The 27,894-nt window shown below is 38.9% G+C and overlaps 2 protein-coding genes across 2 annotated transcripts in view; one reads left to right on the forward strand and one right to left on the reverse strand.

The window, feature by feature from the left end:
- Positions 1–27,894, reverse strand: part of LOC147838394 (uncharacterized) — a 900,722-nt gene that overhangs the window by 502,773 nt on the left and 370,055 nt on the right. The gene's annotated exons all lie outside the window — the stretch shown is intronic.
- Positions 4,857–27,894, forward strand: part of LOC147838407 (uncharacterized) — a 44,047-nt gene continuing 21,009 nt past the window's right edge. The window contains exons 1-15 of the mRNA XM_087303309.1: positions 4,857–5,272; positions 6,367–6,512; positions 6,864–6,968; positions 7,075–7,156; positions 8,391–8,586; positions 8,669–10,499; positions 17,569–17,742; positions 19,213–19,386; positions 22,653–22,823; positions 24,907–25,080; positions 25,276–25,446; positions 25,547–25,720; positions 25,869–26,042; positions 26,626–26,799; positions 27,015–27,185. Coding sequence (XP_087159435.1) covers positions 6,490–6,512; positions 6,864–6,968; positions 7,075–7,156; positions 8,391–8,586; positions 8,669–10,499; positions 17,569–17,742; positions 19,213–19,386; positions 22,653–22,823; positions 24,907–25,080; positions 25,276–25,446; positions 25,547–25,720; positions 25,869–26,042; positions 26,626–26,799; positions 27,015–27,185 — 3,794 coding nt within the window. The 5' untranslated portion in view covers positions 4,857–5,272; positions 6,367–6,489. The remainder of the gene's footprint in view (positions 5,273–6,366; positions 6,513–6,863; positions 6,969–7,074; positions 7,157–8,390; positions 8,587–8,668; positions 10,500–17,568; positions 17,743–19,212; positions 19,387–22,652; positions 22,824–24,906; positions 25,081–25,275; positions 25,447–25,546; positions 25,721–25,868; positions 26,043–26,625; positions 26,800–27,014; positions 27,186–27,894) is intronic.

Raw genomic sequence — 27,894 nt, forward strand, 5'->3', positions numbered from 1 at the left:
TTTGTAGAAAAAAAAAGGATATGTGTAGGGGTGCGGCCAATGGAGGACTGGAGAATGATTGACAAGTGACAAATCCCACTAAACTCCACCTGTTAATATCTGGTGCCTATAAAAGCGGGAGTCAGGAAATTAAAAATTGTTGCGTACCTGCTAAGTGTAATTTTTGCATTGCATTGAGGATACCAGAATTCTGTGAATATGTGAAGGCAGTCCAGAATCGTAATCAGTAACAGGCGAAAAGTCAAAAGGCAGGCGGCAGACAAAGACAAGGATGCTAACAAGGCTAAGGTCGGTACACAGGATAACAAGACTAGGAAACTTGTTGTAGTGCTACTTACAGTAAAAAAGACTCTGCAAACTGAATGGGTGAGTTTGAGCTTAAATAGTGTGTACAATCAGTCTCTGACAATTCTCAGGTGGTGCGAGTAATCAGTCTAGAGGAAGCATGTGTGAGTGTGACCAGAGTGCATGTATGAATATGTAGTCCATCAAAGGCAGAAGTGTAGTCCATGGTTATTGTGAGTGAGAACCAGCTATCTTTACACATTCATTCATACGTTTGCATTACTGAGAGCAGGAGAGAGACAGGCTGCACTGGTGAGCAGTATCTTCATAATATTGTTTATTAAAATAAATAATTAACAAATGAATCTGTCTCGACAGCCTTTACAAGTGAAGGAATTATCTACACACAATCTGAATTCCCAATTAGAATAATACTACAAACTATATTATACTATTCATGAAAATACCAAAAATCACAAACAAATCCAAATGCCCAACGCAAGCAGATCAGACGAGTTCAGCTCGATGACGTATAATGTCCCCGACACCACCTGTAGTCCCATTTAGCAACTTGGTAGCAACCGTCTTTTTAAAGAAGCATAACCGATTTTAAAAATTCAAGAGTGTGCTGTAACTGATGTGTTTTATGTCGTAGAACAAAACGTGAAAGTATTTTGAGTTTTTGTTTGCCACGAACCTTATTTAAGCGATTTTACTGAAACCCCATTGAAAAAACCCATTGACTTTGGGACAAGGGAACCGGAACTGCTAAAATGCTAACTCGCTTCCAGGATTTTGCATACAAATTGACGTCATATAGTTCCTCCACTCTATTTGCTGGGTAACATCGCCTGACTGAATGTTTATTGCACGCAGCGTTGCATTTGGTAGCACAATAACTCGCTCTAATCCGGAAGAGAACTTTCCCAAAAGCAATACATGCACTGCTGAAAGATTTTAATTTTCCTGCTGCGCATCAAATAAAGACACGCTTAACATCATCGATGTCCGCAACGCATCCTATATCCATGAAACTCGATCGTATCTGGATGCAGCCTTTATGGTGCAAGCAGAGATTGCATCACTCAGCAATGCAATGTCAGACACAATGCATTGCACTCAATGGAGCGAGTGACATCATGGTAACGTGTAGGGTTAGGGGTGGGGTTAGGTGAGCGCATTAAAAGCATTGGATGCAACTTAGATTGCACTGCACCAGGTCTGCATTTTACGGAATCCCGGAAGGGACGTAGTGGAGGAGAAAAAAATTGGCTGGGTGAAAAAAAATAAAAAAATGGGTGAAAGAAAAAAGTGGGTGGGAGGAAAATAAATATTTCTAAGTTTTTGCGTTCTCTCGCAAAGTTTTGCGTTCTCTCGCAAAGTTTTGCGTTCCCTCGCAAAGATGTTTTGCGTTCTCTCACAAAACTGTTTCTCCACAAACACTTCCTGTTCACTTCACTCACGTAAACCCTCCCGTTTTTGCCTAAGTTCTCCCATATTTTACCATTCTATCCCACTTTCTTAGTTTCTTAGTATTCACTTTCAAGATAATGCAAAACTTTGCGAGGGAACGCAAAACCTTAGAAATATATATTTTCCTCCCACTCGTCCCACTCTTTCACCCATTATTATTTTTTTTTTCACCCAGCCAATTTTTTTTCTCCTCCACTACGTCCCTTCGGGGTTCCGTAGCATCCAGACCCCTCTTGACTCTTTGAACAACGTGAAAATAACTGCAGGTCAGTCAAGCCAGACGGCTTGCAGCTGTCCAAGGTAGGCCTATTGTATGAGTTCAATTATAGCCTATATATGCACCAATAAACAAGTCAAATTAATAAATACATAAGGATTCTTAAAAAATGAAATGTTTTATAAAATGAGCAATTTTCACCATTTTTTTACGTTTCAGTTAAATATAAGTTGGACATTTATAGGGCCCAGTAACGTGTGTGTGTGTGTGTGTGTGTGTGTGTGTGTGTGTGTGTGTGTGTGTGTGTATATATATATATATATATATAATATATAAATATATTTATCTTGCTGATAGCTGTTTTTGTCGTCTAGCAAAAGGATAATGGATGTATGAGAAGGGCATAAATTATCAACAAATGATACACAATATTTCAGAAGACCCTGCTGGGGAGGTGTTTTGGACAGTTTTCAAAGGTTTGTGTTTTGTACCCCAAGAGACGGCATAGCGAAACTTATACATTTACAAAAATGGAAATGCAGCCTAAATGCGATCATTCATTCATTCATTTTCATTTCGGCTTATTACCTTATTTAATTTGGGGTCGCCACAGCGGAATGAACCGCCAACTTATCCAGCATATGTTTTACGCAGCGAATGCTCTTTCAGCTGCAACCCATCACTGGGAAACATCCATACACATTCAATCACACACACACACGCACACTATGGATAATTTAGTTTACCCAATTCACCTATAGCGCATGTCTTTGGACTTGTGGGGGAAACCGGAGCACCTGGCGGAAACTGACCAGACATGGGGAGAACCTTGCAAACTCCACACAGAAATGCCAGCTGACCCAGCCGAGGCTTGAACCAGCGACCTTCTTGCTGTGAGGCAATCTTGATACTCGCTGCGCCACCGCATCGCCCTAAATGCGTGTGATGAAAATGTTTTTGGGCATTACTTGCTGAAGTGCCTGAAAATTCATACAAAAGAGACCATTTTGAGGGATGTAAACAAAAACAATGGTCCCGATGTGTTTCCTGTTTTACATTTTTAATTCTTACAGCTTCTGAGAATCCAAAAAGAGTCACATATTGATAAAAATGTTATATTAGCTGTTTTGATATTAAGTTATGACTGAATTGCCTTGTTACATGAAGTAGTTTGATAACAAGCAGGAAATGTTCATGGGCCAATGACATGACTACATTAAAATGGTCTATAATTGCTTATTTGTGTGGGAAGTGTCTGTAATGGCTGGATAATCAAAAATGACACCAGTAAAAAAAAAAAGCAATGTGAACTTTTATTAGGGTTTGTCTTGCGTAAGAAAGAGGTGTTGCATAATACATTTTGATCAACAGCAAATTGATTTGTTTTCCCCTTGTAAAGCCAGTTGTAGCTTGTGAAGTAAACTCCTAATAAACTACTTTTGGCCAAATCCATTTTATTGTCCTGTTGGTCAGAATGGATTATGTGACGGGTTGTGTTCTGAGGCCCAAATAAAAAATGTTGAACACAAAATTTGTTGGCATTTGCAATTAAAGTAAATTTAAATTAATTATAAATGTGTGCTTGTTTGTTCATAATTTTCATTTGATATGTGTTTGAACCTTAACAATTTAGTGTGACAATTATTGTTAATTCGTTCTTCAGATTTGTCTAAGCTGTTTTTACCATATTGTATTTTTTTTCATGCTAACTCAGTCTGCTTGTAAGTGAATGCTTGTATATTTTTGTTTCTTTTAAACAATGGATCCACAGAAAAGTTGATCAATGTTTGGCCAATACAATCACAAAAGCATTAAAGAACCAACATAAAACAAGTAAAGGACAAGGACATTTTTTTTAATTGTTTAATTTTTTTACAATGTGGTGAGGAGATTGGTATACTGTAAAAATGCTGGGTTCCACACAAGTCCTTCATGTTGTCCCAGCACAAATCAATCAAGTAAACCTTAACTGTTTTTGCAAATTTAAGTGGATTAATAATTAAACAATTAAGTTGTCTAAAGAGAATCAAGAATTGTGTTGATTCGGATCATTTTAAATAAATAGTTTTTTGAATATAGAATATAATTTATGAATATAGCCTATGTATTTATCACAAATTATAATATATAAAATATTTTTCTGTGATGGTTTTAGAAAGTGTGGACTATATTATTTTGGTATGGGACCCCAAAAGGCTACAAACCACATGTATCTTTCTCTTCAAGCCATTCAAGACTGCATGAAAACATATAAAATGACTTTCTACCAACTCAAATATTGACATTAGTGGATGCATTTGTGATAGTGTCGAAAATTAAGCAGTCATTGATTTTATTTTATTTTTTTACTAAACTTGATGCGTTTACAAAGACAAATTGTGGTTGTTGCCCACTTTCCTCTTGGTATTATTTTTATTTCCCGCACTTTTTTGCCATTTGAATAGACAATTCATAGAAAATTGAGCTTGTGATCCCTTCTGAATTCCATATGTTTGCAGCTTGGATGCTTGGCTTTCTATGAGGTCGGTACAAATACTTATAAGGTAGTCTTTCTTTTTTTTTTTTTTTTTTTTTTTAGTTCAAAACAAATACTTTTATATGAATCACTCTTCTGCCATCCAACGGTAAAACATAAATATGCAGTTATCAAAACTAGATTTTTCAACCGGTCCTTTTAAGACATTTTGGAAAAAATTGAAAATAAATGTTTGTTTATATATATATATATATATATATATATATATATATATATATATATATATATATATATATATATATATATATATAAACATAAACAAGCTTTTAGTTTTTAGTAGTTTTTAGTTTCACGAAGTACTTGGGCTTTACACTAATATAGTGCCTTAATGAACTGTTTGTATGAGTCTAAGCGAAAACGAAAGTATTGTAGGCAAACAATAGAACGGTCTTGAAAATGACTGCATGATTGCATATTATAAATTGCTAGCAAAACAGTGCTTCATTAAAATAATAAAAATCTAAATATAAGGTACACACCTTAAAGGACGATCACGTCGCCTTAAAGTGAAAACGAAAGTGACTGGTTCGCAATCGCAAAAATCGGAGGGAAGGGGGTTCTATGGACGCGACGGCTCTGGGTACACATTCATTGAGTTTTATTACGATATGAAATAAGAAAGTCATCGATCAGCTTAATCATAAACAAATCTGCCATAAAAAGATTGCGCTAAACCTTATATGATGGATCTGATCAGGTGACAGGATACCTAACGGAAAAAACTGTTCTACACCGCTGTTGTTTCAGACCTTCGTACTGTTGTAAGTATTTTTATTTATTTTATTTCAAAACCAAATACAGTTTTATGGGAGTTTTTTTCAGGAATGTATTTCAGTTCACAACGATGATGTTTTTCTCCTATATTAGGATATCGTTTAATAGATGATGCCAAATCGAAAGCATGTTGGAAATCAGACCACTCGAATCTTTAGGCGGCCATGTGAGCACGCACATGGCGAATGATGTTTAATATCTTGATTATCAAAAAGTGTAATTAGCCTACATAGAATAACCTCAATTCATTTAGTTTACAGTTATTGTGGAAGCATTTGAAATAAACACAATGAATTGTGAGCATGACGTAATTAGCAATTGATTTATAGCGAGGCATTTTATATAAATGTGTCGTTTAAACGCCGCAGTACCGTTATAGTAAAAGAAAATACATGACTAACTTAAAAAAAAACTTAAAAAAAGACAAACCGTTTGACGCGATGAATGCTAAACCAGTCATGCTAAATATGACATATTTATTTATTTCATTGTTTTCTTCTAAAGATGTTTGTTTGTAACAAGTGAAAGCGAAAGTATAGTGTGGCCTAATCACTCCTTTTGATTGGTGCTGTTAATAAAGTAGTATCAAATCGCAATTACGTTTTCTTTTCATTGTTTAGCAAAGTATTTTTCGACCTCTAATAAGCAGTGTAATACTGCCACATTTTTCCTTTTTAACGGTGTTCATTACCAACTGCGACTGAACAGTGTTTAAGCTGCCTAAAGAAACGTTTTCTAACTGTTTAAATTGTTATGATCATGTGATAATGATCGTGTTTGTGAAAATGATGTTGTGATCGTGTTGTGATGATGTGATAACTGTGTTGTTGTGATCGAGCGCAGGCGAAAGTTCGTCATTAGACATTGGGTGAGCTAGTTCTTGAGTCGTTGATGCGCTGATTATGATGATTATTAGGTCTGTTTTAATGTTAAATGTCGCTGTTGAAGAAACAGCGTGTATTAATAACATAACTTTTCTTTAATGTTTTAAATAAGCACATCTTTATGTCTGCATATTAGACTGTAATTAGGATTTACATGCTTACTAAAATAATTGTGTTTGTTTTGATTTTCATTTCAGAGACACGTTATCATGATCAGTTCATGATCATCATCTGATTGTCTCCGGCTACACAAAGATTGTTGAACTTGAGCTGATAATGTTCAGAATGTCATATAAGTAAGGGAAAAGACTGCATTTAAGATGAGTCTCTCAGAGAAACACAGGTGAGACTGGCTGTTCACAGAACCATCTTAAACTAAAGTCTTGAATTCAAAACCAGAATGTTCATGTTAAAGAACAAAACCTTTAAACAGTGTCATATCAATACTTTACAAAACAAAATGTATTATAATTATTTTATTTTGTTCAAGATTAAAAGGGGCTTAAATCTGCCTGAATAAGAGTTTTTAGCTAAACTAAGGTAATGTAGGTATAGAACTAAAGAGTATTAGTCCAGAGGGAGGGAAAATACTTTAATTACTTGCATATAATTACTGTTATCAAACTTACTGATGTCAAATTAGGCTGAAGATCCTAGTAAAATGTCTGTTTTCCTCTGTTCTTTGTGTCTTTAGTTTAAGATCAGGTTCACATGTGTCCAGCTCTGTGTCTGTGAAGAGTGACCAGTCAAAGACTTACATGCCGAACTTCAATGAGACAAAAACCTCACCAAATGAAAGGTATTTTATACATTTCTACAGTTTGGTCACACATTCTCTGTTGCATAATCTTCTGTGATTACATAATATAAGACTGCAAATCAGTATTTTATTTTTTTGCTCACAGGTTTCAATATAAGACATTAGAATCTGAATTCCATCCTCAATGGAGCTGCAATAATTTCAAAAACCTCCAGTGCATCTTCCAGGTAAGAAATATACATATGTGCTTGTATTTATGATAAAAACAACATATAATTAATATTTATAATAAACACAGTAGTTCGTTTACTAATTAAATTGTTCAGAACTAAATTATAATTACAACTAAAGTATGAATGATATTATAAAATTATTTGGAAACACTTTTGAACATTTTAATAGTCCACATTAGACACTGTAAGGCAGCGAGCTTATGCTTTATGCAATCATGTAATTTTTCATCTGCTAGTCCTCGCATTTTTGACACTGCGCTCTGTGTATGTCACAATGACTCTATCACAGATGTACGAGACTTGGTGTTGTCACAAAAACTTGTATGTACAAAATTATACTTACAAATGGAAAACTATAACATGGAGGAGTGACAATTCAATACCGGATGAGGAACAAAAAGCACTGCACATGAGGAAACACATGACATAAACACATGATGACAAGATCTAGGACATGACACAACACAGACACACCTGACATGTAACAGTGCACCTGCAGTTGGAAAAGAGTCGACTATGTATGATATAGTGGTTGCCTAGCAATATAAAGGCACAGTGCACTGCTCTTTTCTAAATTCAAAAGACAGTGCAGTACAAAATCATATTCTGTCTTCAGTCTTAAACTTATTCAGCTTGTCAGCTAACTCTCATTAGAATATTAGAGTACTAGCAATGTTAGATTAGGATTAGCAGATTTATTGGATTTGCAAAGTTGCTTATTGTCAATAACATTTCTATTTGGGTCCAATAATACAAAGAGTTAGACCATATTCTATATATTAGCACATTATTCCAATTGTTGGTTAAAATTAACAGCAAATAAACATTTTAAACTGAGTTTTTAATTATTGAATATATTGTTCTGAATCAATATGGATGTGCAGTGTGGCTTAAAGAGATCACCTTCACACACAAATGAAAACGCACTCACTGTTTACTCTCCCTCAAAGGCTCCAAATCTTTTCTTATTTTCAACACAAGTATCTTACTGTTGTTGAACACAACAAAAGATCAATAGAAGAAAGCTGGAAACCAGTAATCATCAACTTTCATTGGTTCATCATCGGTTTCCAGCTTTCTTCAGAAAATCTTTTTTTTTTTTGTTTTCAACAGAAGTAAAAAACTCAAACTGGTTAGAAATGAACAGAGAGTGAGTAAATGATGACAGAATGTTCAGTGTTGGTTGAACTGCCTCTTTAATTGTTCTGTGTTTTTAATTTGCTTGTAGGGGCTTGAAAGCAAAATGTTCAATTTCCTGAAGAAAGAGTTGGAAAATTTTAAGAAAATCTTACAAAAAGAAAACACAAAATATCTTGTAAAAGACTTTAATGAAAAAAGATGCAGCATCAGAGAAGCAACACTTGATCTTACACTCCACTTCCTGAGAGAAATGAAGCAAGGTGAAGCAGCAGATACTCTAGAAGGTGAGAGACTGACTGTCGTAATGTCAATTATAAAATATTAAAACTTACGATGAAAATGAAAGGTATATTCCTCTGTGTGTAGATGAGCTGATCTTCATCCATCAACTGAAATGTGGTCTACAGAAGAAGTATCAGTGTGTGTTTGAAGGAATTGCACAGCAAGGAGACTCCACACTCCTGAAGAACATCTACACAGATCTCTATATCACTCAGGGTGGCAGTGAACAGGTCAATACTGAACATGAGGTCAGACAGATTGAAGTTGCTTCCAGACGTCATGAAGCTCAAGAGATACAGGTTGAATGCAGACGTTTGTTTAAAGCGTCTGAACAAGACAAGCAGATCAGAACTGTACTGACAAAAGGAGTTGCTGGCATCGGGAAATCAGTCTCTGTGCAAAAGTTTGTTCTGGATTGGGCTGAAGGAAAAGAAAATCAAGAGATCAGCTTCATATTTCCTCTTCCATTTAGAGAGCTGAACTTAAAGGAGAAAGAAAAACTCAGTTTGATGGAGCTTATAACTCAGTTTTTTCCAGAGACAAAAAGACTGAACCTTACAAGAAGGAATCGATTCAAAGTCTTGTTCATCCTTGATGGATTGGATGAATTTCGTCTTCCTCTGAACTTTGCTGGTAATGAGACATGTCGTGATGTTTGGTCACCAGCCTCTCTGGATGTTCTCCTGACGAACCTCATCAATGGAAATCTGCTTCCTTCTGCTCTCATCTGGATCACCAGCAGACCAGCAGCTGCCAGTAAGATTCCTCCTGACTGTATCGACAGAGTGACAGAGATACGAGGATTCAATGATGCACAAAAGGAGGAGTACTTCAGAAAAAGATTCACAGATGAGAATCAGGCCAAAGAAATCATTGATCATGTTAAACGATCAAAGAGTCTCTTCATCATGTGCCACATCCCAGTCTTCTGCTGGATTTCAGCCACTGTTCTCCAGAACATTTTTCAGGAGAAGAGAAATAATGATGTGAAAAACAATCAGGCTGATGACGTCTCCAAAACACTGCAGGAATCAAACACTGAAGACACCCCCAAGACTCTGACACAAATGTACACACACTTTCTCCGCTTTCAGATCCAGCAAAGCAGGAAAAAATATGATGGAGAAGACAAACCAGATGTTTCCTGGGATAAAGACGCCATCCTGTCACTAGGGAAACTGGCATTTTGTCAGCTGCAAAACAGCAATCTGATCTTCTATGACACAGACCTGGAAGCCTGTGGTATTGACGTCTATAAGGCCTCAGTTTACTCAGGCATGTGTACCCAGATCTTTAAGGAGGAAACGGGGATAATAGTTGGTACCATGTACTGCTTTGTTCACTTGAGTGTTCAAGAGTTTATTGCAGCCCTTTATGCACATCTGATTCTAGACATCAACAAGAAAAGTGTGTTTGGTCAAGACTCTACAGAACAGGAGAACAAAAATGAGTCCATGATTGATTTGCTAAAGACTGCAGTGGACAAGGCACTTGAGAGTAAAAATGGACACCTGGACCTTTTCCTTCGCTTCCTTCTTGGTCTGTCTCTCCAGTCCAATCAACGACTCTTACGAGGTCTGTTGACACAGCGAGAAGACAATGACGAGAGTAAAGAGAAAATAGTTCAGTACATCAAGCAGAAGTTTGAAGTGAATCTTTCTCCAGAGAGATCCATCAATCTGTTCTACTGTCTGAATGAACTGAACGACCAAACTCTGGTGAAAGAGATTCAGACTCACCTTAGCAAAGGAAGTCTCTCATCTGCTGATCTTTCACCTGCCCAGTGGTCTGCTCTGGCCTTTGTGTTGTTGACATCAGAGGAAGAGATGGAGGAGTTTGAGCTTCAGAAATTCAAGAAATCAGACGAGTGTCTCATCAGACTATCAGCAGTCATCAAAACCTGCAAAAGAGCTCTGTAAGTCATTGTTCAGAAGACATTTTGCTATTGATTTTTCTACTAATGTACTCAATATACACTCAACAAAATATAAATGCAACATTTTTGTTTTTGCCCCCATTTCTTTATCAGCTAAACTCTCGAATATTGTTCACACATTCCTCTAAATCTGTGTTAGTCCACACATTTTCTTTGCTGAGATAATACAATATATGCAATTGGGTTGGCGAAGGGGGTTCCCTGTGCAACACATTTTTTTTGCATAGAGTTGATCTGATTGTTGATTGTGGCCCATGGAATGTGGACCTTGGTCTATTGGACAGAGCTGGAACATGCTGTTATTTAAGCTGCTCCAGACCATCTCAAATATGTTCAATGGGTGACATGTCAGGTGAGAATGCTGGCGAGTATCAGGTCCAGGTGAGTATCAGGGCCGTCGATGATTGAGGGAATGTAAGTGCTTTATATACTGTGTGTGTGTCTGTGAACAGGTGTAGTCAATTAGTAATCAGAGGAAAATGAACAGCTGTGTGTGGGTTCAAGTGACTGGAGTGACTGTGGTGACTACCTGCGGTGCCACCCAGGATCTTTCCACAGGACTGTAATCCTCCTAGTCTATGAGGTATCTCCTTGACCTTGTAGATAGTGGTAGGTTCCAGAATGTCAGGAGTAGAAGGTATTGCATCAGCTTAAGAGGTTTTGTTGAAGAAGAAGAACAGGGTTTCAGGAGGGAAACGTGGAAGGTCGGGTGAATTCTGTACATTGGTGGAAGTTGGAGCTGATACGTGAGGTCAGTAATTTGCCTCTGTATTTTGATGGGACCAATGTAGCGAGACTCAGCTTGGGTCAAGTGAGATGGAGTCATAAGTCCTGGGTAGAGAGTGTTGGACTGCCAGGAATCAGCAAAGCTCTTGTTCCCTCTCTCTGCACACTGGAGCTGTGAGCTAAGTCCCAAACTCTTGTTTGTTTAGTCCACAGCTAGAAACTCAGATGGTTCCCCTGTTCAGGGGAACAGGGGTGGTTGGTAGCCAAGTATGCACTGTAACGGTGTTAGTCTCATAGAGTCTTGGTGAAGTGAGTTTTGCACAAACTCGGCCCTTGAAACGAATTGGCTCCAGCTTTCCTAGTCCTGGTGGCAGTATGACCTGAGGTACCGCCGATCTCCTAGATCTTTCGGTCAGTCTGGCCGTTTGTCTGGGAATGATAGCCTGATTAGAGATTTACAAGGACACACAATCGGAAAAACGCCTTCCATACATGAGAGGTGAATGGAGGGCCCCGGTCGGTAGGGTTGTGACGGTGAGGAAATTTCCCCACCGGTTAATCGGCATGTGACAACACTGGTAATACCGGTATCACCTTGGGAGTGGGCGTTTCTTTATTTCATCTTTTTTTCTGCTTTTAAATAGCTTATAAATGCGTGCGTATAATACTTTCACTTTCAGTTTTGTGGGAGTTGCCAATTCTGTGTCAATTGTTTGAATGGACGAAAAGGAAACTACAAAAAAAAATCCCTGTTGTTAAACAAAACATAACTTTTATTAACACAATGAATAAAACACAACAATGCTACAGGCTGAAAAAACTGTGGAAGTTGGAACCATACAAATAACAACCATAAACGCCTCATTCATTCATTCATTTTCTTGTCGGCTTAGTCCCGGGGTCGCCACAGCGGAATGAACCGCTAACTTATCCAGCAAGTTTTTTACACAGCGGATGCCCTTCCAGCCGCAACCCATGTGGGAAACATTCACACACTCATACACTATGGACAATTTAGCTTACCCAATTCACCTGTAGCGCATGTCTTTGGACTGTGGGGGAAACCAGAGCACCCAGAGGAAACCCACGCGAAGGCAGGGAGAACATGCAAACTCCATACAGAAACACCAACTGAGCCGAGCTCAGCTTAACGGCTTAGTCCTTATGAACAATCCGTTTATAAAATACATTATTAACGAATCTATAGGCTATTGAAGAATGATCACAACTAAACAAGCGAGCACTCATTTTATATATTAACTATATAAAAAAATTAAGAATTGGAACATTATGTAAAAAATCTAAAGACTACAGGCTAAATAAAAGCGCCTTGTCAGAGCTAAACATCACCGTACACGTGTCAGTTTACAGCTTCTGGAAAGATCAGACAACCTATACAGATCACACAATCTCAAAAACATCATGTAAATGTATAAATATTTCGATAAGTATTGTTATGGCTTTTTGGTTTTATCGATACAGCTTTGATCTCTCTTACAAGCAGCAGTTACAGGCGCAGCATAAGGGCGTCTCACACTGTCAGTGGCGGAATACACACAGCACTGGCAAGATGTTTTATTTTTATTTTATTTGTTGCAGATTTGCGCGTTGTTTCTTTTAAAAAAATACCTTAAATTTTTTAAATCTCTCAAGTTAATGTTGTCTATCAAGTAACTATCGAGAGTCCCTCGGATTGGAGTTCAGTGCGCATTAAGACTATTGACCAACCGCCCTGTAAGTATAAACACTACAGGTCCACAGCTCTGGTGTGGTATGAATTACATGATTTAAATGACAGCGAGACATGCTACGTTTAGTTTTTATTGTAAAATATACATTATAACCCAGTACACAGTAAAATAATATGCTTTGAATGGCTTGTCTATTGACGGTGTATATAGCTGTTAATTAAATAGGCTGAGCATATTTTCATTAATATTAAAACACATTAATACAAATTAGCCACCCTTTGATTTTTTTTGTTTACGTATATTTTTATCAAACGAAAAATGCAATGAATTGTTAATTTTAGTTTTCATTTTATTAGAATTAATAGGCCTATAATTTATAGGCTACACAACTCATATCTTTGGCTCCAATTGCGTTTTTACAGATATCCTACCAATAGACGTTTTTTTGGCTCAAAGACATTTATGCCTTTTAATTTCAGGGGTGCATTTTGACAGATTTCGTAAAGGCTTCAGCTATTCTACCTGTCAGCTGCACCTGCCTAAGTTTTGCAACTTGACTAGTGTTGCGGCTCGATGTCTGAGAGAGAGAGAGAGAGAGAGAGATCAGTCCTCAGATTCAATGTGTGGCCGCACGTCTCAGTTACTTTATTGCAATTTTTAATATTGGCTTATCTAAATAAACTTTTTATATATTAAAAGCCGAAATATTGCCAGACAGAAGAAGCAACTTTCGGTTTTTGAAGAGAGCGGCCTCAGTTATAAAAGATGCGCGCACACACAGGATGCACTCTTGTCGGCCTATTCATTATGGATTTTTTTGACATTAAACACATAATTAAGTGGAAAAAAGAACAGCTGAACTTCGGAAAAAGTGCTCACGTTGCCACGATGTTTTTCTGCAGTTGGATTGTCAATGGCGCGGCATTGCTAAATCACTCGTTTTAATAAAAATAAAAGATATTTATTATTAAACATTGTGAGATGATGGTCGCGTGATTTTTTTAAAATGAGAGTATGCGTTGTGTATTTATGGCCATTGATCTATCCGCGACCCACCCATAGTTAAACATGAAGGTGCGTGTATAAATTAGTTATGTTTCCAGATACTGCCACCTTTGTCAGGCAAAGTTTGCAGATTGCCTCATTAACGTCTTCAGGTTCTCTTTTGCATTTGGTTTGAACCCAAAATATTGCCAAAAAGGCGCTTTTGCATTGCGTTTTGACAATAAATCGTCCGCCATCCCCTTTATGTTAATTCGACTCATCTTTTCTCCTCACGTGGTAAATGAAATATGACGCACTGTATTGACCTTATTCTAAAATGCGGAAGTGCTCCTGTTTTCGCGATTGTCTTAGAACTTCTGATTCAGTCGCCTATGGGAGAAATGACTAGGAATAATAAACGGCAGAAAATGGCCAAACTACTTGCTCAACAAACAAATGTTTGCATGACTACACAGACCAAGTAGCATAATATAATAAGAAAATATTAAATTGCAACATCAAGCAGCGTAACGAGCAGTTGTTAACGTCAAAAAATGAATGGAAGTGAATGTGACCGGAAGTCGCGAGACAAAAAGATTCAAATGGCAGTGCCCGCTCGACAGCTTAGAATAAGGTGAATAGATTTTAATTATAGAGCATGCTCTCGTTTTAAGTCAATTATTTATAATTATATTTTCCATTTATTTCAAATAAATGTTTAATAAAAAAAAAAAACGAATACTTAAAAAAAACAAATGTGGGGACGGTGTCACGGTAGAAAAGTGATGTCACCAGTGTTGCGTCTTAACACCGGTATCACCGTCAACACCGTCTATCGTGGCAAGCCTACCGGTCGGACACAATCTCTTCAGGAATAACATAGTTACGAAACACATGTTGAAATAGCAACTCTGCTGTTTCAAAGTAACCAGTTTGCATGCTTTATAGCAGGGGTAACCAAACTTGTTCCTGGAGGGCCAGTGTGCTGCAGATTTTAGCTCCAACTCTAATCAAACACACCCGAACAAGCTAATCAAGGTCTTACTAGGTATACTTGAAACACCCAGGCAGGTGTGTTGAGGCAAGTTGGAGCTAAACCCTGCAGGGCACACAACCTCCAGGAAAGAGATTGATAGAAGCGATCCACTGTGACAAAGATGCAAGTATTAACTTCAGAGCTTAGGAGGTCCGTACCTCCTAAGCTCTACACCAATGTGGGACCAGGATCTTTGAGAAATGAGTAGTGTAAGTAGTTTCCTAAGGGTAAATGACGAGGCGTTTTCAACATGGCAAAGACTAAGCAAGATCAGACGTACCTGATGACATCCAGGGTCATACTGGGCCACCAGTATCGAGCATGGATGAACGAGAGGGTCTGCCTGCTGCCTGGGTGTCCAGAGCCCAGAAGTTGGTGAGTCATGCCCAGAAGGTTATCTCTCATGAAAGATTTTACGTAGATTTTACTTTCTGGGCAGCTCAGCTGAGCAGGCTCCTGGAAGGTGCCTTCTCATATCTCCCGATCCAGTGTCCAACTGATGGCACTCACGATAAGGGCAGGTGGGATAATAGGTTCAGGTTCAAGCGAGTGATCAGGAGCATGGAATCTAGACAGCGCATCCGCTTTACCATTCTTTGAACCTGGGTGTATTTGAAACGGGTGAAGAATAAGGCCCACCTGGCCTGTCAAAGTTTAAGTCTTGTAGCTTCACAGAGATATTGGAGATACTTGTGACCAGTAATGAACGTAAAGGAGTACTCCTTTCAACCAATGTCGACACTCTTCCAGAGCAAGTTTGATGGCCTCCAGTTCTTGATTTTCAATATCATAGTTCTGCTCTGCCAGGGACAAATTTTTTTTAGAAGAATGCGCAAGGCTGGAGGCGTGGAGGCTCACTGGTCATCTGAGAGAGTACAGCCCCTACTCCTGAGATGGAACTGTCTACTTTAACTGTAAATGGACGTTTGGGATCAGGGTGTTGTAGGAGAGAGGCCACACTAAAAGCTTCCTTGAGCTTCTCAAAGGCTTCATGGGCAGAACCGTCCCATGCTTGGGTCTTGGGCTTGCAGCGAAGAAGGGAGGTTAATGGAGCAGTAATGGAACTATATAACTATAAACTTCCTGTTAAAGTTAGCAAAGCCAAGGGTACTTTGGAGCTCTTTAACAGTATGAGGTTCCTTTCGCTCATGGATCGCCTTGACTTTCCCCTGGTGCATCTGGTAAGTAATGTGACCTCGTTCATGAAGGTCTGGAATACCGCTGGTGAGATAGACAGGCCATACAGCATTACCCAATACTCATAGTGTTCAGCAGGGGTCATAAATACATTTTTCCACTCATCTCCAGCACATATTCTCAAAAAAGTTGTAGGCGCTTCTGAGAAGATATGTGCTCCTTGTAGTTCTTCAAGTGCTGCAAGAACCAGGGGAAGTGGATAAGGCTGTGGGACAATCTGTGAATTAAGAGCTCGGTAGTCAATGCATGGGCGTAGACCTCCATTCTTCTTGCCAACTAAGAAAAAGCTGGAAGCTGCCGGTGAGTTTGATGGTTGAATGAACCCTTGTTGTAACATTTCTGCAATGTATACCTTCATTGCCTTGCGCTTCGAGATGGATGGGGTAGATCCGTCCCTTGGGAAGTTTTGCTCCAGGCATCAGTTTGATGGCACAGTCCCATGGCTGATGTAGTGGAAGTTGGGTAATAAGGAACATCACGTAATCAGATGGGATTTCAACATGTAGCAAGTAGACTCTCGATAACACGACTGGAAGAGACGAACATTGAGAGCTACATGGAGATATGAAGTTTCCTGAGGATGTCGAATCTATTAATGCTGAGGCAAAATGGGACATTGTAGAGGTGACCAGTACGGCAGTAATGAGATTCAAATGTAAACTTTGATTGGAATTTTAATGGCACCCATCACTGCATGAGAACGTTTAACCGGGCAGGTCTAGATGAAATGTTCCTTGCTACCGCAGTATAAACATTCTGCACTGGTCATCCGACAAGCTCTTTCTGTCTTGGACAGACGTGTAGAATCAATTAAAAAATTTTTTGCTAAATGACTACATGTAAATGTAAATATTCATGGAGATTTCCTGTTTTATTCTGACTCTTCAAGCTTTCTTTAAATATATATCCCATGTCAAACATGCACACTGTTTAATTTCCTTATTTATCAAAAGCACACACTTTTTTTTTTTGTTATTGTGAGTGTACACAAAGTACACACCTAACAAATTTGTGTGACAGAAATCAACAGTTCATTCTTAAGCAGGTCACACACAGGATGCACTGCTCAGCACCGCAACACAGCGCGCACATGACAGTTGGAAGTATCACACACCAGATGCACACATTTGCATAATATTTAAAATGAAATAATTCAGATGGCAATCTGTGGCGCGGCAGAAATATGAACAGTGTCCTGAGTTGTGGCTAGGCGCTGCGGACAGCCGCTGACTTGCGGCGCCAGTGTGTGTACCCTGATAGAAACCTATGTTTAGAATTCTAAAATGGCGCATGCACATGTATGTGTATGTGTATGTGTATGTGTATGTGTGTGTGTATATATATACATCTCAACCTAGAACATTTTTGCATTTGTTTTACACATGTATTTTTGTCATTATTTATTGTCTTGCAGATTGAATGATTGTAACTTAACAGGCAGAAGCTGTTCAGCTCTGGCTACAGTTCTTGGATCAGAAACCAGTCTGAAAGTGCTGAATATGAATAATAATAATAATATAAAGGATTCAGGAGTGAAGATGCTTTGCACTGGACTGAAGAACATAAAGTGTAAATTGGAAATACTGAGGTAAGCACTGACACACAAGTGACCTTAGCCATAACTGATGTGAATGTGTGTCTGTCTATTGTTCTATCAGCTCGAATCAGTCTGGCAATTCTCCTCTGACTTCAACAAGGCATTTTCGCCCACAAAACTGCAGGTCACTGAATATTAGCTCTTTTTTGGAGCAACTCTCTGGTTGTGCGTGAAAATCGCACTAGATCAGCAGTTTCTGAAATACTCAGATCAGCCCATCTGGCACCAACAACCATGCCAAAATCCCCTTTCTTCTCCATTCTGATGCTCAGTTTGCAGATTTGCAGCAGATCATCTTGACCAGGTCTACATGCCTAAATGCATTGAGTTGCTGCCATGTGATTGGCTGATTAGAAATTTGCGTTAACGAGCAGTTAGACAAGTGTACGTAATAAAGTAGCTGGTGTGTGTGTATCTATGCATACAAGCATACATTCATAGATACACACACACCAGCCACTTTATTAGGTACACTTGTCTAACTGCTCGTTAACATATAACATTAATATATATATTGTCGGCTTAGTCCCTTTATTAATCCGGGGTTGCCACAGCGGAATGAACTGCCAACTTATCAAACACGTTTTTATGCAGCAAAAGCCACAACCCATCTCTGGGAAACATTAATATAAATATATATACACACACACACACACACACACACACACACACGCATATACATACACACACATACACACACACACACACACACACACACACATACATACATATACATATATGCATGCATACACACAAGGGTTAGACGATGAAACTGAAACACTGGCTAATTTAGTAGTTGAGGTTTCATGGATAAATTTGACCAGCCTGGTGGTGGCCTACTGCTTGTACATTTCACAGAGCAGAGTGTGAAGTTTAATTAGCAGAGTAATAGCGGTTTTGCTTAAAATATTGCAATGCACACAACATTATGGAAGACGAATCACAGTTCAAAAGAAGACAAATTGTTTGTGTGTGTCTCACTGGCGCATCTGTGACCAAGACAGCAAGTCTTTGTTCTGTATCTATAATCACGGTATCCAGAGCAATGTCAGCATACTGCCTAGAAGGAGGGATGTCTGGGTGCCCAAACAGATTGTATCCAAAAAATAAAATAAAACCACAGCTGCTCAACTTACTGCAGAATTAAATGTGCACCTTTCCTGTGTCCACGAAAACTGTTAATTGGGAGCTCAACTGGGTCAATATACATGGCCAGGCTGCTATAGCCAAAGCTTTGGTAACTCGTGCCAATGCCAAATGATGGTTTTATGTTTCCAGCAGCACAAATCTTGTTCTAATATTTTATTACTTTATAGGTGTCTTGTTTGCTTATGTATTCAGTGTTTGCTATTAAATTCAGCACAAATAACATTATATTATTCAGTTTTGATATTAATATTGTCACGGTCTTTTTTTAAAATGGGTGGTTAAGTTAAACGTTACGTTTTGATTTTTTTTCAGTCTTTCAGACTGCAGTATCAGTGGAGAAGGTTATAAAGCTCTGGCTTCAGCTCTGAGGTCAAACTCTTCACACTTGATAGAGCTGGATCTCAGAGGAAATGATCCTGGACAATCAGGAGTGAAGGAGCTCACTGAGTTACTGCAGGATCCATACTGTACACTGAAGACACTGAGGTAAGGCATTATAAAAAAAGAAATTATAAAAACAAGATATGTAACAGGATTCATAAATCGCACGTAAAGGATAGAGTAGGTGGGAACCAATGAATGTTTAGCCTAAACTTAAATACATGTAGTACATTTAAAACCCCTCAGTAACTTGTGTCTGATAATAGATGTCTAATTCAGTCATTTAAGTTTTTTTTTCTCATTCATTCATTCATTCATTTTCTGCCGCTTTTCCGGGGCCGGGTCGCGGGGGCAGTAGTCTTAGAAGAGAACCCCAGACTTCCCTCTCCCCAGACACTTCCTCCAGCTCCTCCGGGGGGGATCCTGAGGCGTTCCCAGGCCAGCCGGGAGACATAGTCCCTCCAGCATGTCCTGGATCTTCCCTGATGCTTCCTTCCGGTGGGACATGCCTGGAACACCTCCCTAGGTAGGCGTCCAGGAGGCATCCGAAACAGATGCCAGAGCCACCTCAGCCGACTTCTCTCAATGTAGAGGAGCAGCGGCTCTACTCCGAGCTCCTCCCGGGTGTCAAAGCTCCTCACCCTATCTATAAGAGTGCGCCCTGCCACTCTGCGAAGGAAACCTTCGGCCGCTTGTATCTGAGATCTTGTCCTTTCGGTCATGACCCAAAGCTCATGACTATAGGTGAGAGTAGGAACGTAGATTGACCGGTAAATTGAGAGCTTTGCCTTTCGGCTCAGCTCCTTCTTTACCACAACAGACCGGAACGTTGACTGCATTACTGCTGCCGTTGCACCAATTCGCCTGTCAATCTCACGATCCATCCTTTCCTCACTCGTGAACAAAACCCAGAGATACTAAAACTCCTCCACCTAGGGTAAGGACTTTCCTCCAACCTGGAGATGGCAAACCACCTTTTTCCGGTGGAGCACCATGGCCTCGGACTTGGAGGTGCTGATTCTCGTCCCAGCCGCATCACACTCGGCAGCAAACCGCCCCAGTGCATGCTGAAGGTCCATGTTCGATGAAGCCAACAGAACAACATCGTCTGTGAATAATAGAGATGAAATCCAATTGCTGGACTTGTCAGCTGCTTTTGACACTGTCAACCACCAGATCCTGCTATCTACGCTTGAGTCACTGGGCGTTGCGGGCACTGTTATACAATGGTTCAGATCTTACCTCTCTGACAGGTCATTCAGGGTGTCTTGGAGGGGAGAGGTGTCCAACCTACAGCATCTAAACACTGGGGTACCTCAAGGCTCTGTTCTTGGGCCACTTCTCTTCTCCATCTACACATCATCTCTAGGACCAGTCATCCTGAGACATGGATTCTCCTACCACTGCTATGCTGATGATACCCAGCTATACCTCTCTTTTCATCCTGATGATCCCTCTGTTCCAGCTCGTATCTCAGCCTGCCTGTTGGATATTTCACACTGGATGAAAGATCATCATCTTCAGCTGAACCTCGCAAAAACGGAAATGCTTGTAGTTTCTGCCAACCCGACTCTACACCATAACTTTTCAATCCAGATGGATGGGGCAACCATTACTGCATCCAAAATGGTGAAAAGCCTTGGAGTAACGATTGATGACCAACTAAACTTCTCGGACCACATTTCTAGAACTGCTCGATCGTGCAGATTTGCACTCTATAACATCAGAAAGATCCGACCCTTCTTATCTGAACATGCAGCTCAACTCCTTGTTCAAGCTCTTGTTCTCTCCAAACTGGATTACTGCAACTCTCTACTAGCTGGGCGTCCAGCTAGCTCTATCAAGCCTCTTCAACTGCTCCAGAATGCAGCAGCACGAGTGGTCTTCAATGAACCTAAACGAGCACATGTCACTCCGCTGCTAATCCGTTTGCACTGGCTGCCAGTTGCTGCTCGCATCAAATTCAAAACTCTGATGTTTGCCTACAAAGTGACTTCTGGCCTAGCACCTTCTTATCTGCACTCACTTCTGCAGATCTATGTGCCCTCCAGAAACTTGCGCTCTGTGAATGAACGTCGCCTCGTGGTTCCATCCCAAAGAGGGAAAAAATCACTTTCGCGAACGCTCACGCTCAATCTGCCCAGTTGGTGGAATGAACTCCCTAACTGCATCAGAACAGCAGAGTCACTCGCTATTTTCAAGAAACGACTAAAAACTCAACTATTTAGTCTCCACTTCACTTCCTAATCTGCAATTGCCTCTTTGAATATCACACTAACTGTACTAAAAAAAAAAAAAAAAAAAAAAAAAAAAAACTACTAACACTTCCCTTCTTAGACTTTACAGACCTGAAACTTGCCTTTAGTACTTATTCAATGTTGCTCTTAGTTGTGTAAATTGCTTCCTTGTCCTCATTTGTAAGTCGCTTTGGATAAAAGCGTCTGCTAAATGACTAAATGTAAATGTAAATGTGAAATCTTGTGGTCCCCGAAGCGCCACATGAAATTATGAATTTTAATTTCATAAAAATTATGAACAGAATTGGTGACAAGGGGCAACCCTGCCGGTGTCCAACATGCACTGGGAACAAATCTGGCTTATTGCCGGCAATGCGACAATGCGAACCAGACTCCTGCTCTGTTCATACAGGGATGGTATGGCCCTCAACAGATCGCCTCTGACCCCATACTCCCCGACCACCCTCCACAGAATGCCGCGAAAGACACGATCGAATGCCTTTTCCAGGTCCACAAAACACATGTGGACTGGTTGGGCATATTCCCATAAACCCTTGAGCACCCTGGTGAGGGTAAAGGGCTGGTCCAGTGTACCATGGCCCGGACGAAAACCGCATTGTTCCTCCTGGATCCCAGGTTCAACCATCGGCCGGATCCCCCTCTCCAGTACCCTGGCATAGACTTTCCCCGGGAGGCTGAGGAGTGTGATCCCTCTATAGTTGGAGCACACCCTCCGGTCCCCCTTCTTAAAAATGGGAACCACCACCCCAGTTGCCCAGTCCAGAGGTACTGTCCCCGACCTCCATGCAATGTTGTAAAGTTGTGTCAACCACGACAGCCCCACACCATCCAGAGACCTAAGATACATAGGGTGAATCTAATCCACCCCTGCCGCTTTGCCACTGCGGAGCTTGCAAACTACCTCAGTTTTTTTTTCTGAAAAATAAATTTGTCCAGTTCCCAAACACATTGCAGCTTGGTCCTCAACCAGCTGAGAGAACTTTACTTGCAGTGACAGTACCTCTGAATACCCCTCATTGGACATCATTATATTCTCTCTTATCTGCTAATAGCTGCCAATCAGATGTTTGTCAAGTTTATTGACCTAACTGAACCATGGATCATCTTCTTCAGGTTTTTAAGTCCTGCTGCTAATGAAGGCTGTCAGTTTGTGACTGGAATTGTGGGTAAAAACCCGTTACTCCTAAAAGAACTGAATCTGAGTGATCGTGAACTAGGAGACACAGGACTGAATCATTTCTCTGCTCTACTGCAGGATAGACACTGTCAGATCAACACACTCATGTGAGTACTCTTAATTTATTAACACATTTAAATTATATTCATAAAAAGTGTAATTTCCAGTGACCAGTGACATGCAAGTATATTGTGTTTGTAAATTCTTCCTCTGCTGACAAATATTTTAGGCTGCGTGGTTGTGGTCTAACCAAGGAAAGCTGTTCAGCTCTGGCTACAGTTCTGAGATCAGACACCAGTCTGAAAAAACTTGACATGAGCAACAATAATCTGCAGGATTCAGGAGTGAAGAAACTCCAAAGGGCATTAGAAAATACAAACTGCACACTGGAGAAACTCAGGTAAGACTGGAAAAGAGAAATGCCTGCTTTTATTTATGGCCTGAAACAAGCGAATATAGATGCATTTGTATCTTACTTTGGAGTAAAAATCAACATTAATTATTATCAACATTAATTAAATAGATTGTTTTATCCCTGAGTACATGATCTTTGATCTGATCATCGTTTGCGCTTTTCTGAACATTAATTGTTGAACCAACTATTTTAACATCTGGGGCTAATATACTGTTTTTTTTTTTTATCACAATAGACAAATTCCCAGTTCATTCAAAGTCCAGAAAGGTACAAAAACATCCCCAAAATGGACTGTATGCCTTCAGTGGTTATAGTGTGCAGTGATCATGAACAAGTGCCCTATACTGACACAGAGGAGAACTGTTGAATAAATTCATAGTTTTTATGTGCACTCAAGTATTGTTGTAACTTGATAATACTGTGATTGAACCATTGGCATGAGGTCTGTTTTGAGAATTCTTATTTTTATTTTTTTCTAAACTTTAAATGAGATGGGAACCTTGCTGTCTATGGAGAATAAGGGAGATGTCAGATTTCACCTAAAATATCTTAATTTGGGGTTTGAAAATAGAATTATGTCTCAGGTAATTAAAAACAATATGACGCTGAGTAATTACAGTTTTTCTCAGTTGCTTTGGTGCATTTCTCACAACACTATTTACATTTGAACAACAGTTCATGCATTTCTCAAAACAATTAGTCATTTGTGCACATCATAGTAGCAGTTTCCCATTCCTTCCAACAAATTGCAAATGCTTTTGGACGTGCATCAATTGCTTTCATACAACTCTGTGCTGTTTATAACATTATCATTTGCTCATGTCATGTCAGTCAAAATTAATTAAACTTGTAAATGCTGAATAGTCACTCCATATAAAACTAACAGTCCTCATTTCATTACTTGAGTCATTACATACAAAAATGTTAAACTAGTTGTCAAAATCTGTCAAGCAAATTTTATTTAAAAAAAAAAAAACTTTTTCCTAAAAATGTCTTCTAAATTGAACAGCTTAATGAATGATTTACAGACCTGTGTATGTTGTAGGTTCAGTTCCGATATGTACTGCAATATTGCTTACAGTTGTGCTTAGCGCTACCCAAGGGAAGTTTATGTTTGTTGTAAATAAGGGTGGATTTAATCTTTTGCACAATGCTGTGAATAAATTTAAATTGCAAAGGGCAAATGCAGTAAACATGTGAAGCATACATATTCAGTGTCTTGTACTCAGATAGCTTACTAAATGCAGTAATGTCTAACTTTACTGTAGTTTTCAAATGGCTGTGCAAATAGTATATAGGTCTGTCTTGAGCATTTTCAGGAAGTGCCACCAAAATCTGACTTCTTTGCATTGGAAAAAACTTAGAGTAAACTGTCATAATAAAAACATGACAGCCATTTGACTATCTTGATCATAAACAATGGTGTCAGGACTTTTCATCTTGATGACACAGACACATTAATTGACAGCAATACTTGCTTTTAAGGAATGAGCTATCCATTTTGAGCAAATGACACGGTTTTGTAGGTTATCAACTAGGTTTTACAGTTTGTACTAATTGTTTTGAGAAATGCATTAACTGTTGTGCAAATATAAATAGTGTTGTAAGAAATTCACCAAAGTGACTGAGAAAAACTGTAATAACATCATTTTCATTTTGGGGTGATCTAACCCTTAAAGCAAAATGAAAGAACAAACATAGACAGACAGACAGACAGACAGCTTTTTTTTTTTGTAATTTTAGTCACTTTAATTGTAACAAGACAACTTCCATAGTCTTTCAGACTGCAGTATCAGTGAAGAAGGTTATAAAGCTCTGGCTTCTGCTCTGAGATCAAACCCTTCACACCTGATAGAGCTGGATCTCAGAGGAAATGATCCTGGACAATCAGGAGTGAAGGAGCTCACTGAGTTACTGCAGGATCCACACTGTACACTGAAGACACTGAGGTGAGACTGAGTGAATTAATACAAAATAAATGATGTGCAGGCAATTTATTGATTATTATATTGTTTCACTAATGTAGTCTGCTGCACACATGAAGCATTTCACACATGTACTGTATTCATTAGACTTTGCTTTTTATCATTATTTTCTTAGTACTTAAGACTTTGATGAATCCTGCTTCATCGTCTCTTCTGCAGGTTTTTGAGTGATGATGCAGATGAAGCCTGTGAACATTTGTATAAAGTTCTGGGTGGAAACCTGTTACTCCTGAGAGAGCTGAATCTGACTGAACGGGATCTCGGACCATCCGGATTGAAGAAACTTGCTGCTGTACTGAAAGATAAACACTGTAAACTCAACACACTGATGTAAGTTCTAATAACCCTTTTAATGAATTTGCTGTTGGTGTGTGTTATGCTGAGTAACATCTGACTTTAACTGTAATTGTGTTTTTTTTTTTCAACACAGTCTGAATAACAGCAGTATGTCAGAGGAAGATTGTCGTGTTCTGGCAGCAGCCTTTAATTCAAACCCATCAAATCTGACAAAGCTGAATTTGAGTGGGACTAAACTCAGAGACTCAGGAATGATGAGCTTCAACACTCTGTTTCAAAACCAACAGTGCAGACTGGAAAAGCTGAAGTAAGTGTTTATTCAGCCAGTGTGTAAAACAAAGGCAAACTACTTACTGTAGTAAATAAAATATATAATGTAATTTTTATATTGGATGTTTAAAAATGCACAAAATTGTTTACAGCTATGTTTTATAGCTTATGTCTCTCTTCTACAGGTTCAGCAGCATGTGTATCACAGCAGAAGGCTGTGCTGCTTTGATTTCAGCATTTAACTCAAACCCTTCACACCTGACAGAGCTTAATCTGAGTAGAAATAAACTAGAAGACTCAGGAGTAACAGAAATCTCCAGTCTACTGAGAAACTCACAGTGCATGCTGAAGATACTCGGGTAAGGTTTCTTAATCTAAATATGAAATTGCATTATTTATTATTATTATTGTTTTTTATCATTATTAAAAATGTGATGCTATCCTTTTTTTGGAAAATGACAATGATTTTTTATGGAATATGTTTGTTTTTCATGATTGCTTTAAAATTTTATTTTTTTTTACATTTGGATCTTGTTCATTCTGAATAATTGTTTAATAAAGATTAATTATTTTTAAGATGACCATACTGTCATACAGAGTCCAATTATTATACAAAGACATATAGAAACTTAAAATGTAAAGTAAATAAGTAATAGGGAAAATAAGCTAAGAATCAGAATCAAATTAAAAAGTCCCTAAAGATTGTCACCCCTAGTGAGCAGTGTTTATTATTAATATGTGGAAGAGTGCCATAGAGAACAACATCAGTGGAAAAAACACAATCAGAGTCTAAATGTGTGCAAAGCGTGATGGGATGTTTAGTCCGGGTGAATGGCTGGAAAGGTACAGAGTGCCCTCTTGTGTGTCTGATGGGCAACATAGCTGGTGACCATGACAGTAGGGTATTCTTTGTATCTTTATTTGTTTCATTTTGTATTCTAGTCTTTTAGACTGCAGTATCAATGAAGAAGGTTATAAAGCTCTGGCTTCAGCTATGAGATCAAACCCTTCACACCTGATAGAGCTGGATCTCAGAGGAAATGATCCTGGACAATCAGGAGTGAAGGAGCTCACTGACTTACTGCAGGATCCACACTGTACACTGAAGACACTGAGGTGAAACATGAGGAAATATTTCATAAATAAATTATGCATATTGATTATTAAGAGAAATACTGTTAATAAGCAATACACAATTATAGGCTGGTGAATTATTAAATTTTATTTTGCTATTAAAAAATATATATTATTTTACGTAACTCAAATGATATCTTCTGTTACATGAACTTTAAAGAAATTAATTAACTCTTGAATCGTTTTCTCCTCTTCAGGTTTTTGAGTCCTTCTGCTGATGAAGTCTGTCAGTTTGTGACTAAAATTGTGGGTATAAACCCATTACTCCTGACAGAACTGAATCTGAGTGATCGTGAACTAGGAGACACACAAGTGATTCAACTCTCTGCTCTACTGCAGGATAAACACTGTAGAGTCAACAAAATAATGTGAGTATTGCACATTGTTTTCAAAAGTATAAAAATAATGTATATTATTGTAATAAAACATTTTTTAAAAATAAAATCACTAAATTGGTGCCATCTTGTGACTGAATATTGTATGCTGCAATTGTTTACATTTTTCTTCCTTCAAGCTTTGTCTATTTAAAGAGTTGATCAATTATTACAGCACATATTGTTTTATGTTCAATCTATTTTATTTATTTTTCGCTTGTAGAATAAAGCACTTAAGTCTTATTTAAAAGCTGCTGAAAAGCCCATCTGGCTTTATTTTCAGATGACATCTACCTGGATGAACATTATTACCCTTAGACTAATGAAAAACTATTATTTCAAGAGTTCACACTTAGCTGATGATTTACAAAGCTTATTTGGCATGCTGTCCCGGGAGAGAGCCCCGAGCTCAAGGGCTCCTCGAGCCCGGGGCTTCCTCCCGTTGGCAGAGCAAGAAGGGAGCCTGAGCTCGGTGGATCTCAGAACTCCCCTGCCGCTGTAGCTAAGGGAACGTAAGGAATTAGACAAGCTTGATTGTTAAGTATGTTGAATGTCTTTGGATGGTGGGAGGAAACCGGAGAGCCCGGGGAAACCCACGCGGACACGGGAAGGACATACAAACTCCCCACAGAAACACTCACTGGTCCTATCAAACTAGGACCGGCAGTATTCTTGCTGTGTGGTTCACAGTGCTAACCACTGG

Source organism: Danio rerio, chromosome 22, assembly GCF_052040795.2.
Source record: "Danio rerio strain M-AB ecotype USA chromosome 22, GRCz13ab, whole genome shotgun sequence".
NCBI classification, from domain to species: Eukaryota; Metazoa; Chordata; class Actinopteri; order Cypriniformes; family Danionidae; genus Danio; species Danio rerio.